Below are 13,779 nucleotides of genomic sequence, written 5' to 3'. Positions count from 1 at the left end.
TAAATAAACTTAAAAAAATTAAAGCTTTATTTAGATACAATTTACCCCCTCTATAAATTTACCCACACTGCTTTTTATTTTTATTTTTATATTTTTGGAAAGAGAGAGAGAGAGAGCACACCAGTGGGGAAGAGGGGCAGAGGGAGAAAGAGAATCCCAAGCAGGCTCCATGCTCAGCATGAGCCCAACACAGGGGCTCGATCCCATGACATTGGGATCATGACCTGAGGTGAAATCAAGAGTTGGATGCTCAACCAACTGAGCCACCTCCAGTGCTCTTACCCACACTGCTTTTTAAACTACCCCCATTACTGGGATGCCTGGCTGGCTCCATCAGTAGAGCATGCAACTCTTGATCTCCAGGTTGTAAGTTTGAGCCTCACTTTGGGTGGAGAGATTACTTTAAAAAATAAACTACCCTTACTACTTACTGAACTTGTATGCTGGACATAACACCAGAGAATCCTAAAACTAGAGGGTCTTTGGAGAGTATTGAGCCTGACCTAATTTACAGATAGGGAAACCAAGGCACAGAACAACAGAAAGATTTGCCCAGGGTACATAGCTAATTAAATGAATGAGAATTAGAACTCAGTTCTCCTGACTTTTAGTCAGGTGTTCTTAATAATCCACATTATAGCACTTCGTCTGAAAGAAAGTCATGGGCCAAGGTGACACTAATGAATTTATACTGAGTTTACCTTGGCACCAATAAAACCAGACAACCAACCAGTGAGAGCCCAGAATAATTCCTGGGCATTTTTCATCTTGATGTCTCATGATAGTGGACTGTAAACTCTCCCACGATTGGGACCACATCTTGGCTATCCTTGTGTCTACCACAGTGCTGAGAGCTTAGTGTTAGTTAAGGTCAATGAAATCACAAAAGGCAGTACCACAAAGGGGTGACCTGTGAAGACATCTCCTGTTCTGTGTACAGACCGCTTGGAATGGCGACATCAGACATGGTAAGGCCAATACTGTGGTGTATCTGGATAAGCAGTGTCATGAGAAGCTGAGGGAAGAGTCGGAATGTAGCTGCTCGGAGCCTGTTTCCCACAAACACCTCATAAAGGGCGTGTGTTGCCTGTGGTAGAAAAGACACACCAGAGGGCTGAACACCTGTTAGCACTATCCCTTACTTGCTTTATCTGTGCTTGTGCCAGAACATGCTTTCTGGCTTTACTATCCCATAGGCAGAACAGTAGTGGTAAACGGTGCAGGGACATGAAAGTGAGGGGGAAAAGGAATAGGAGTACAATAGTTACTAAAAGTTACCCAAGAGTGAGGGGAGTCTAAAATCCAGAACCATAAAGGAAACTATTAACATATTTGACCACATACAAATATAAAGCCATGGCAAAATTTGTAGTAAACATAGTTAGATTACAAATAACCTAGAGAAATCATTTGCACTGATGTGATGTTTTTAATATATAAAGTCCTTTTTTGTATCAGTAAGAAAAAAAAGGTAAAGGCTTGCTACTCAAAGTATGGGCCACACACCAGCAGCACTGGCATCGCCTGGGACCCGGTTAGAAATGGAGAAGCTCAAGCCCCACCCCAGACCTGCTGCATCAGAACCTACATTTCAGTAAGATCCCTAGCTGATTGTGGTTTGTGTGCATATTTTTATTTTTAAAAAAAATTTTTTGAGAGAGAGAGAGAGACAGAGCATGAGTGGGGGAGGGGCAGAGAGAGAGAAGACACAGAATCTGAAACAGGCTCCAGGCTCTGAGCTGTCAGCACAGAGCCCAACGTGAGGCTCGAACTTGGGACCGGCAAGATCATGACCTGCAAAGTCAGATGCTTAACCAACTGAGCCACCCAGGTGCCCTGGTTTGCATGCATATTAAATATGAGAAGCACTGGTACATAGAACATGAGCAGACAAGTCACAAAATATAAATGGCTACTTCACTCTCACCAATAACAAGATTGTAATTAAAATAATACTCCTTTTTTACCTATCAGCTAGGCAACAATAAAAAGGCTAGGAATGCTCAGTGTGGTAAGGGTGTGGGTAAATGGGCATTCTCACATATGACTGGTAGAAGGGCAATGTTTTAGAGGACCATCTGGGAATTCTCAAAAGTTTAAATCAGAATTTCTAGGGGAACTAGAAATTCCCCTACAATGGCCTTTATCCCAAGAAAATAATTGGATATGTATAACAGACTTCATGTGTGTGTGATTAAATTTGTTATAGCACTGTTTTAATGGCAAAAGTTTGAAAATTGTCAAAATGTTCACTAATAGGAAACTTGGAAATGAAATAATGGTTCTGTGCCATATTAAGTGTTATCTATTTTTAAAAAGGTAATAAAAATGAATGAATTACTATGCAGCCATGAAAAGAATAACAGAGAGGCTTATGTTTTGACATGGAAAGTAGTTCATATACTGTTTAAAAAAGCAGATCATCAAACAGTACATGTAATTTGATCCTATTAATATATACATACAATTTTATAGACTAACATGATTAAAAATGTACCTTTGTCTGCCCTAACTCCTAAAACTACACTAAGTTAACATTATAGGGGTTTTTAAAAAAGGTATAAATCCACAAAAACAAAGAGAATAGGAGAGAAGACTATGGCAGATTAAAGACGTCAGAATAATTTTGGAAGCTAAAAAATACATGTATGATAATAACTTAGGTCAGAGAGAGCTGAACCGCAAGCTGGTAGGAAAGAAAAGAAAGTAAAAAGTATATAGTGATAGTGGGGAAGGTTGTGTGTGTAGGAGTCAGAGAGTATATAGAAACTTTGTACTTTCTACTCAATTTTGTTGTAAACCTAAAACTTCTCTTTAAAAAGTATTAAAAGTGGGGGAAAGTATACCAAATACAAAAAAAATTATATATGTATAAATAATTCTAGAAAGTTCATTTTTAGGGAGATGATACAGCTAGGCTAAGAATGGTCTTTAGGTTTTTAAAAGATTTAAAAAAAATCCAAAGAATATATGATAGAGATTATATGTGACCTGAAAACCTAAAATATTTACCTTCTGGTCCTTTACAGAAAAAGTTTGCCGACTTCTGCTCAAGGAGGACCTTTTCTGTTATTTATACTCTTCGGTATTATTTGACATTTTTTTTCACAAGTGTATATTACTCTTTTACTATGATGATACATATTTTTTAAAGGATAAAGGAACATTTAACCATACTGATTAAACTAAACTTCATTATACCATATTGATTCCTTCATTCTCCCAAGCCCCCCCCATATTAATCCCTTGGCAGAGACATTGTAGATTTATAAATGGATGACAGATGCAAACTTTTGAGAGTGATGAGAAGGGATACTACAGATGGGGTGTTGGGCCAGTCATCCCAAGAGGGGGAGCGTATGGTGTTGAAGTTGGAAGGGCAAAGTTCAGTGGCTTACAGCAACAGCCATATAGGCCATCTTCTCGTGGGTGGGTGCATTATGGCATTTCTGCAACTTCCTCAGGAGTCTCCACAGAATCCAGGTGGTGCTGGGCAGTTTTACATCCAGAGTTCTCCACAATTCAGCCAGATGCCTGGAAATCCCAAAGAACAAGAGGGTTCAGGAGAATGGCTTATCCTAGGCCCACCATGACCATGACCTTCCTAAAATCTGGAATCCAATCTGCAAGTGATTTTCCTCTCTGCTCAGGTTTTCAGGCTATCAAAAGACTTACTCTCTGATTTCCTAACAGTAAGTCCCAAGGTTTTATAATCTCAAATTCCCATGCCTCAGCATGGACTTCAAGACAAACTGGTCCTAATTGATCTTTTCAGATCCCTGTCACATATCTGCGCTCTAGCTACCCCAGACCATTCATCTTTACCAAACAATGGACTTTGACAACTCTACACTTCTGCTTATTGCCTGTCCTTAAACTGGAAGGCCCTTTCCCAAACGCTTCCCTGCCTGACAAAATCCTTCAAGGTCCAGCTCCAATGTCATCTCCTCTGTTAAACTTTTGCTGCTTCTTTACCATGTCTCTCATGAGAGTCTCATAACACTTTCACAATTTCTTCTGTATAGAGGTTGCCTCGATCTTACATGTACTATTTTCAGTTCTTTGTATGTGTCCATCTGTTCCCTCCGAAGGCAGGGATTATATTTGGCTTTTCTTCTATGAACCCCTCAGGGTCTAGCACAATGCCAGGCTTACAGAAGGAATTCAAAGATATATTTATTCAATCCAGTCTATGGTCGTCAAGTTTTGGACAAGTCCAAACTGAGAAATAAAGCTTTGATTCTCCTTAGAAGAAGTCTCTTCTTTTATTTACTTATTTTAAAATTTTTACTACTGGACTTTTTATTTTTATTTTTTTTTTAAGTTTATTTATTTCTTTTGAGAAAGAGAGAGAGAGCAGAAGGGACAAAGAAAGAGGGAGAGAATCCCAAGCAGGTTCCACACTGTCAGCTCAGAGCCTGAAGTGGGGCTCAAACTCATGAAATGTGAGATCATGACCTGAACCCAAACCAAGAGTCAGATACTTGAGCCACCCAGGTGCCCCGGACTTTTTTTTAAGTTTACTTATTTATTTTGAGGGAGGAGGAGGGACAGAGAGAGAGAGAATCCAAGCAGGCTCCAAGCTATTAGCACAGAGCCTGACTCAGGCTTGAACTCACAAACTGTGAGATCATGACCTTAGCTGAAACCAGGAGTCAGATGCTCAAATGACTGAGCCACCCAGGTGCCCCAGAAGAGATCTCCTCTTCTTTTTTCTTTTTTTTAAAATGTTTATTTATTTTTGACAGAGACAGACACACACACACACACACACACACACACACACACACAGGCAGCATGAGTGGGGGAGGGTCAGAGAGAGAGACACAGAATTCGAAGCAGGCTCCAGGCTCTGAGCTGTCAGCACAAAACCTGACACGGGGTTCGAACTCACAGACCGTGAGATTATGACCTGAGCTGAAGTCGGACGCTCAACCAACTGAGCCACCGAGGTGCCCCTCTTTTTTTGTTTTTTGTTTTAATTTTATTTATTCATTTTGAGAGAGACAGAGAGAGCAAGTGGGGGAGGGGCAGAGAGAGAGGGAGAGAGAGAACCCCAAACAGGCTCAGCACTGCCATCACAGCCCGATGCGGGGCTTGAACTCACGAAACGTGAGACCGTGACCTGAGCCGAAACCAAGTGTCGGATGCTTAACCGATTGGGCCACCCAGGCGCCCCAGGTCTCTTCTCGAAGAAAGATAGTGTGTAGGAACTTTTCTTCTTCTATAATTGACTCAAAGGTAGGGCCTGACATTTATATAAACACTGTAGAAGAGCATTATCAGGGGAACATTGGGAGTTACTCCTGGTTTTAACTCATTCTCTTATTTCCGGAATCTACTTAGGCATCTTTGTGTGCTACACAGCAAGTATAGTCTTCCAACTGTCTATATCAGAATCACTCTAAAAATTGAGAGGCTTAAAGACTATTCCAACATTTCACTCCCTGATAATTTCACTCTTCTGATAATTCTCATCCATGAATAAAACAAATTGAGAAGGTCCTAAAGGACTCCTAAAGGGAAGGCCATAAAGGCAATATGAAATACTGAAAAGGCTCCTAGCTGGGGCAACAGATTGTAGAAAATGAACATTCCTTCTTGGGATGAAATTAAGAAATTCCTATATTTACCTATCCTTTTTTTTTCCTTCTTTGAATTCCCTAGGAAGTAAATGAAATAATTTGAGAAGCTATTTATTGTGAAAGAAGTGTTTCAAAAATGCTTTTGGTCTGTACATTTGTAAGTGCTGGGAATGCATCTGAATTAGGAAAACACATACATTAGCCTATAAGCCAATGGTTCACAAATTTTAGTGTGAAAAATACATCTGGAGAGTTTGTTAAAAATACGGTTTCCCCTCCAGTGATACTGATACAGTGGTTTTTGTTTGCATCATCCCTTTGGGGGTATGCATTCATCAAGCTGTTTCATACCTTCCTTGTGTTTAGTTTTGCTATTCCTCCTGTCCAGAATGCCTTTTCCACTGCCCTGTCCCACCTTCTACTTGGCTAATTTACACTAAACACTTAGCTTGTGGCTGCCCTTCTTTTAAAACTCCCTCCCCAATCCTTCATCTAATTAAATCACCTCCTACAGGAGCTCCCACAGAACTCTTTTATTTTGCTTTGGAGTCCTCTGTTATTCGTCTAGGTCTGCTATCAGACTGTGTGCTGCTCCAGGACAGGGTTTGTGTCCTATCCCTTATTTCTACAGGCCCAACAGCACCTTGGACATAGTAGTTGCTTTGCACAGACTCCTAAGAACAATCCCCCAGTTAAACCAACTCTTGTTCCAAGAGCTAGAACAATAAAATTATGCTAAAATTACACTTTAAAATGATTAAGTATATTTAATATTTTGTATGAAATCATAAGTTTCATATAAGAATCTATATTTAATATTTTGTATGAAATAATAAGTTTCATATAAGCTGAAGCAAGCAGTAAAGGTTTAAAAATAATGGATTACAGAAATATACAAAATAATATTTTTTAAAAAAAATTTTATGAACTCTTTTTTTTTTTTTTTGCATGGGTAAACATCTTCCTTTATTTGACTTAGTGGTAAAGTGTCTTAAGTTCAGCTTACAGAAAACATCAGCACTGCACCAAGACATTGTGAGAATCATTCATTGAAAGTGGTTTTCAAACAGTTTAAAGCTAAGAAATCTTGGGGCGCCTAGGTGGCTCAGTCGGTTGGGTGTCCGGCTTCAGCTCGGGTCATGATCTTGCGGTTTGTGGGTTTGGGCCCCGCACTGGGCTCTGTGCTGACAGCTCAGAGCCTGGAGCCTGCTTCGGATTCTGTGTCCCCCTCTCTCTTCGCCCCACCCCTGCTTGTGCTCTGTCTTTCTCTGTTGTTTAGAAATAAATAAACATTTTAAAAATTAAAAAAAAAAAAAGCTAAGAAATCTTTTTTTCAAATATAATAATTACCCAGAATCACAATATATAAAGCAGACAAAAAGAGATGCTGCTCTTGTCTGGCTGGCTCAGTTGGTAGAGCATGAAACTCTTGATCTTGGGGTGGTGAGTTTAAGCCCCACGCTGGGCACAGAGCTTACATTAAAAAAAAAAAAAAGATGCTGCTCTGATAAAGGAAGTGGGGGCCTAGAACCTTCTCACAATGCTTCATTATCTTCCCCATAGGGATCTCCTGGAACTTTCAGGGTACCTCCAACTCTGAAAGCCACAATTGTATGTAAAAAAGCATCTTGTTTTTTCTCTATGTGATTTATTCCTATTTATGGATATATTCATATTTTCTTTTTTATCTATGTATGTTTGGCTAAATCTTTCTCAAGTGCATTACAGATAATCATGATATTCACCCCTAAATAACTTCAGCTTTGATCTCCTAAGAATAAGAACATTTTTCTGTATAACCACATTATCATTTCACACCTAAGAAAATTACATTAATTCAGTAATCTATTACAGAGTTTATACTTAAATTTCCTCAAAATTTTCTTTTATAGTTTATGTTTTCATCCAGGATCCAATCAAGTTCATGTATTACATTTGGCTTTATCTCTTTGGTGCCTTTTTATCTAGAACAGTGACCCCAGCACATTTTTCTTTCATGACATTAACTTGTTTGAAGAGTTTAGTCCAGCTATCTTACACAGTGTTCTTCATTCTGGATTTGTTGGATTGTTTCTTTATGTTTATGCGTTATATTCTGACTTATATTGTCGGTTATCTGTCTATATCTTATCTCTTCTACAAGAATATCATTCGATTTTTGAGGGCAGCCATGTTCCACAATACCAGGGGCTGTGTCACACACTCCAATTTCATTTAGAGAACAGAACTAGGTTCTGTTACCTGTCATATGGTACTGGATGACACAGAAGGTGGCTGATCACTATATCTGTGTACTTGGGCCTGGAGATAAACAAACTCACAGTATTTATGATTTGTTGGCGGACTCTAGGCTGGCTGATTATGGATAGCCGGGCACAGATCACTCCCATAATTTCTGGCACCTGAAGAAGGAAAAGAAATCACTAAGACCTTGATCCTATGGGACAATGATGGTTACTGAGGATATTGTGGCTATTTCTGAAAGATTCAGGGGGTGACAAGAATGTTTAGTATTTAAAAACTACCTACAATAGATCTTTATGTATGTATATGTACATAAAAATATTTAGAAGAACTTACATACAAAGATATTAATAATGTGACTTTGAATGATGGGATATTGATTTTTTTGCTTACATATTTCTCTAATTTCTCCTCAATGACTATGTATTGATTTTATAATAAACCAAACTAGTAAAAGTGTTCCAAGGAAGTTGGGATTTTTTTCTGCTCTGACTCTGACAATGCCAGAGGAGTCTATACTTGCCTTTCACCCAGAGATGTCTACCATCTCTGGAAACAGGAGCCACTGGATTTTGGCGCAATTTTTCTTCTTGGCCTTCTCTGCCCACCCATAGACTCATGGCTTCAAGTCTCTGTGGAAATGTCAGCTTCTCAGAAAGGCAGTCCTCAGCACCCTCATATAAAATGGCTTTCATTATCGCCAGTTGCCAGAGCCGCTTTTAAGCTGTCATGTGATGCAATTCTGGCCAATGAAACACGGGAAAAAAAATCTACCGGAGGCTTTTGGGAAACACTTTCCTCCCTGACTAAAGGGACAAAAGGAAGGCAGTATCTTTCTTGTTTGCTGGATACAGTCTTATCTGTCCATAAAGTCTGGAACTGCTGTGACCACCTTATGACTCTGTGAACAGGCAAAGTGGCAGATGGAAAAGCCCCTGGCTCTTTGATAACACTGTCGACTGGCTGAGCCAGTCCTAGAAAATACTTCACTTCCAGGCTTCTTATTGTATGAGCAGACAAACCCTTTAAACTTCAGCTGTGTGCAAGCCACTCAGAGTTGGTCTTTTTTACAACTGAAAGCTGATGCAAGGGCCCATCTCACCATGTTCTCATCACGTTGTTCTTTTTGTATCTTTGCTATTTTAATAGGTTAAAAGTTGGTTTTCATCATTTTAAAATTAACATTTATTGTTATCAAAGTGTAACATGTACACAATTTAAAAAGTCCGGTGCTATTTCAAGGCTCTCTCCTGCCTGTTCCCCAGACCTGCTCTCCAGGGACTACTACTTTACCCCTTTTATCGCTTTCAGTTGTCCTCCCATATTGCTAAATGATATAACTACACTGTTGTCTCTTGATGTATCAACTATAGATACACTTAAATAAAATCTCTTGATTTTAAGCTAAGTTGGTCTCCTTTGATGATTGCTCATGGCTTGCTTTTCAAAAATTTGGCACCTTGAATTGACCTGGATGAGGATCTAAGTAGAAGTTACCATTCTCATAAGTGCTAATGCTATCTTCCCTCAAAACTATTCTATTCTGGAAAACATGGAGCACATCTTGGATTTTAAAACTATCCATCCCTAGTTGCATGCAAGTGACTGTTTTCATCACATGCTTGTTGAAGAGGAGTCCACTGAACAATGGACCCTGGGCCAACAGTGGTTACTCTCCATTGAACAGGAGTAGCAGAAGAGACCTTAGTAACTGCAAGAGGGGAGAGCATTTGCCGATATTTCAAACCCAGGAAACGACCACTGAGCTTTTTACCTTCTCAAATCGGGACTCTGCATTTTTCACCAATGTTATCAGCAATTCTCCTGCTGATTTTTGGGTGCACGGATGTTTCAGACTTTTCAGGCCACCCAATACAGTCATTACAAACTGGCAGAGCTCGTTTGAATTGAGAAACACTTCAAAGACCTGAAATGATTTAGAGAAAATGAACTTCCAGGAAACTTAGTACAATAGAAAGAACCCTGAATAAGAAATATTATGTTAATTTTGTTGAATTAACTAGAGAGGCATACAAATATGGACAAGGCTGTTTATTTCGGTCTTGTTTACAAAAGTGAAAAACTGGAAGCAGGTGCAAATGTCCACTGCTAGGGTCTGTGCATGGCCTTTTACAGTTCTGATTTTTAGAAAGAGGTTTTATTACCAAGATCCTCATAAAGAATCACCTTTTATAGGAACAGAACTAAAATAAAGGCCTTAGTGCTATACAGCTCACAGGGTCCCAGACATAGCTAAAATACCTTGGCTGGTGATGATATAGTCAAAGAATGTTTCATTCTGTTTCTCATTGTGCTTGGTGGTGTATAAAGTCCTTCACATGATTATGATACGTGTAATCTACTAGGCACTTACTATATGACAGGCACTAAGCAAAGGGTTTTCCATACAATATCTCCTTTAACACTTACAACCCAATTTTTACAGATCCTCTGTACAGATGAAACGGATGCACAGGGAATTTAAATTACCTGACACCTTAGACCCTACCTGAGTAAATCTGTAGGTTTTCTTTTTTCCCCATCTGCTAACATAGTGCCTGATACCTATATTTGTTGAATAATGGATACATATATTAATTAAAAAATGTATAGCTTGTTGGGTCAACTACACTCTCTAGCAGCTCCTTTTTGTGACAAGAATCTACATTTGCAAGAGGCTGGCCAAGGTTAGAAGAGCAATCAATGAGAGCAAAGCCTGTCTGAAGAGATATCCAAACAGTGATACTGGCCCCACTGACAGGCTGACCTAAACCATTAAATTAACGGGGCCAGCTGTATAACAGTCACAACCATGGCGCCTCGTCTCCAAACTTTGGAATGATTAGAGAGGAAATTCTGCAGGCAATCTTGTATGTTTAGTTTTCTTCTTCTTTTTTAAATGTTTATTTATTTTTGAGGCTGGGAGGGGCAGAAGGAGAAGGGGACAGAGGATCTGAAGCAGGCTCCGTGCTGACAGCAGAGAGCCTAATGCCACGGAGGGCTCGAACCCAGGAGCCACGAGATCATGGCCTGAGCCGAAATCAAGAGTTGGACACTTAACTGACAGCCATCCATGTGCCCCTTGTATGTTTAGTTTTATAAGAAATTAGAACTTTTACCCAAGTGGCTTTACCTACCATTTTATATTCTCATAACAAAATGTATGAGACTTCTGGTATTTCCCATCCTCTCCCACGTGTCCAGTTATCTGTCTTTACATCTGCAGCCATTCTGATTACCTGGGCAATTTTGAAGGGACAACTGTAGAACTGATTAATACTGTAGAGTTCTAGGAGTTCTTGACACTTTTTCATTGCTCTCCTCAAGCTTGGGTGATTTTTCTTGTCATGAGTGACATCTGAGAAGAAAACATGGAATATTAATATTTTCTGGCTTATGTCTTTCTTATTGAGTTTGCAAGTCTGGTCGATCCCCAGGCTGAAGTGAATCCAAAGATCTCACTCTTCTTATCTTTTCCACTTGGATAAGAGTGTCTGGGGGAAGGAGCGTGTATTAATCTGAAGGCTGATTTTTCCCCCTCTGTGGTCAGACAGTATATCAAAAGGGCTTAAAGAAAAAGAAAAGAGCTTTTTTGAGAACAGAGCTTTTGAGTGATTTGAGAGTATAACTGAGACACACTAAACCATTCCCCCATTGGTGAGGACTTTTGAGGGGTCTCCTTATGAAGCTTAGGTCCCCATAAAAAATTGCACACTTTCACAATGTCTGATAACTCCAATATCAGAAATCTTTCTGTGTCTAGTTTTGCTGATTATTGAGCCTGCCAGTACTCCCTCACAGTGCCTTGTTTTCATGTTGCTCTGTGACTCGTGTTTGCTGGAAATTATCTATGGGAAGTCTTTGAGTATCTGGTTGAGGATACAGAGTCTCCACCTGGAAAATAAACTCTTTCGGGGAAGCAACTTTGTCTGTCTTGTTCACCAACGCACCTAGAATAGTAAGTGCTTCATAAATATTTGTTGAATGAATAATCAGTTGTATTTTCTTGGCTATATATGTCTTGGTAGACATTCCTCATATTCAGAGCTGCCCAGAGATGTGATTGCTGTTTTGGGAAGCACAGAGTTTCCTTATCCTGGGGATGAGCAAGCCCAGGCAGGGTAATCCTTGGTGGGAGTAGATTAGACTGAGATTCAAATACTGGGGGCACTGGGCTAGATATCTTCTAAAATCTCTCCTACCTGGGGGCGGTCAGTGATTCATTCCTTGACTGCAATGACCCTCTTTCTATTTTTCAAACTCCTCAAGTTCATACCTGTTGTTTCCTCTGCCCAATATGCTCTTCCTACATCTTCATCTGGCTAATGTTTCTTATTTTTCAGGTTATCTCCAGAGAGGCCTTTGCTGAATGCCACAGCTAGATGGGATTCTTCCTCATGGCCCCTGCAATTTCCCTGTAGCAGATTTCTTTATTTATAATTACAGAGTTATTTGTTGATTCTTTGATTGTCTGATTCCCCCACTAGACAATGTGTTATACAAGGAGTGGACCATTTGTGTTCTGGTTGCCATTAGATCCTAAGTAAGTGCTCAGAAAACGTTTATGGGATAAATAAATAATAATGAAGGCCCAGATGATGGCAGAACTTCCACTTCTGACCAAACTAACTTACTTTAACAAACAAACTTTAGTGTGTCCATGAGGCTACATGTTTAGCTATTTCAACTCCATGGCCATGCAGATGGCTGACACTAATGGGTCATCCAGTGTTCTGATTCAGGTTATCAAGTCAATGTTGGTTCATCTATGCTTGTGGACTATGTGTCTTTCTCTTTGAAAACCACCATAAAAAGTCTTTCTAGAATATAGGGAATGAGGGCACAAGGAGAACTGGCTGCCATCAGCAGTGCCTTACACTTCAGCCTCAGTGTGATATGCAGTAGGTAGTGCGTGCCCTCTGCAGCCTCCTCAGCTACCTCTTTCACTGGGTCCCCACATAGTAGTGCCATCAGAGCCACCAGGCGCCCAAGCCTTTGGAATTGCAGTGGAAGCTAGTTAGGAAGAAAAAGAAAAATACCATTAGCATACGGGTGCATTTGATGCCTTAGATTTGAGTTACTGAAAAGTAATTCTACTTCCACCCTCTGCTCAGGAAAGTGCAAGAGTCACATGCAGCCCTTAGATCTCTTTAGGGTAAACACTGAACATGTGTGGATACACTATGTTCATCAGGTGGTATTAAATAGGACAAATTCTAACCTAACTCAGCAGTCTAAAGAATGAAAAAGCTTTATATATACAAGTGTTCATTCTAGTACTATTTTTAAAGACATACTGGAAATAATTGTCCAATAGTAAAGAGAACTATGGTGTAACCACTTTAGGAATACAGCCATTAGGAGTCAAGTATCCTAGGAATTTACAGTAAGGTGGGAAAATGTACTAGTCTGCTAAGTGAAAAAGTTGGATGCAAAGTTGAGGTGCACTATTTAATGAAACTAAAAAATGTATTTATTGATATTTTACCTTATTATGGGAAAAAAGGTAGCTGGAAAAAACCATACCAGAAAAAGAAATATAATTTAAAATAGTGAAAAAAGGAAATTATAAAAAAGATTAAAAAATTAAATTAAAAAAGACAATTAAAAAATGAAGGTAGAAAAGATAAATGTGAAGAATTTGGTTGCATGCAGAATGCATAATCATTTGCTCAAGGCAGGACACAGAGCTAGGTTCTGAACTTTCTCAGGGCTAATGTGGAGGTACGTACAATGTCCCACATAATATGATTCACATTGCATAGAAGATAAGAAGCAAATACCCATGCAGAGGAAGCACAACTGTTCTTAGGACTGAAGCAGAGAGAAATTCCTCATGTGGCTATTTAGAGAAATGGACTGAGATATTGCGAACAACAGCCTGTTTCACCTATTTACAGTCAACACAGCAACACATACACACAGCCATGTAATGTCTTTCATTCACTGA

The 13,779-nt window shown here is 39.5% G+C and overlaps 1 protein-coding gene across 1 annotated transcript in view; it reads right to left on the bottom strand.

Moving 5' to 3' along the window:
- Positions 1-13,779, bottom strand: part of MROH8 (maestro heat like repeat family member 8) — a 58,279-nt gene that overhangs the window by 15,586 nt on the left and 28,914 nt on the right. Inside the window, exons 6-11 of the mRNA XM_053199990.1 lie at positions 12,707-12,842; positions 11,069-11,187; positions 9,604-9,756; positions 7,827-7,987; positions 3,399-3,534; positions 897-1,087 (exon numbers count right to left, since the gene is read on the bottom strand). Coding sequence (XP_053055965.1) covers positions 897-1,087; positions 3,399-3,534; positions 7,827-7,987; positions 9,604-9,756; positions 11,069-11,187; positions 12,707-12,842 — 896 coding nt within the window. The remainder of the gene's footprint in view (positions 1-896; positions 1,088-3,398; positions 3,535-7,826; positions 7,988-9,603; positions 9,757-11,068; positions 11,188-12,706; positions 12,843-13,779) is intronic.

This window comes from Acinonyx jubatus, chromosome A3 (assembly GCF_027475565.1).
Source record: "Acinonyx jubatus isolate Ajub_Pintada_27869175 chromosome A3, VMU_Ajub_asm_v1.0, whole genome shotgun sequence".
Lineage (NCBI taxonomy): Eukaryota > Metazoa > Chordata > Mammalia > Carnivora > Felidae > Acinonyx > Acinonyx jubatus.
The sequence above is the reverse complement of the archived record's forward strand: the minus strand, read 5'-3'. Positions and strand labels throughout refer to the sequence as shown.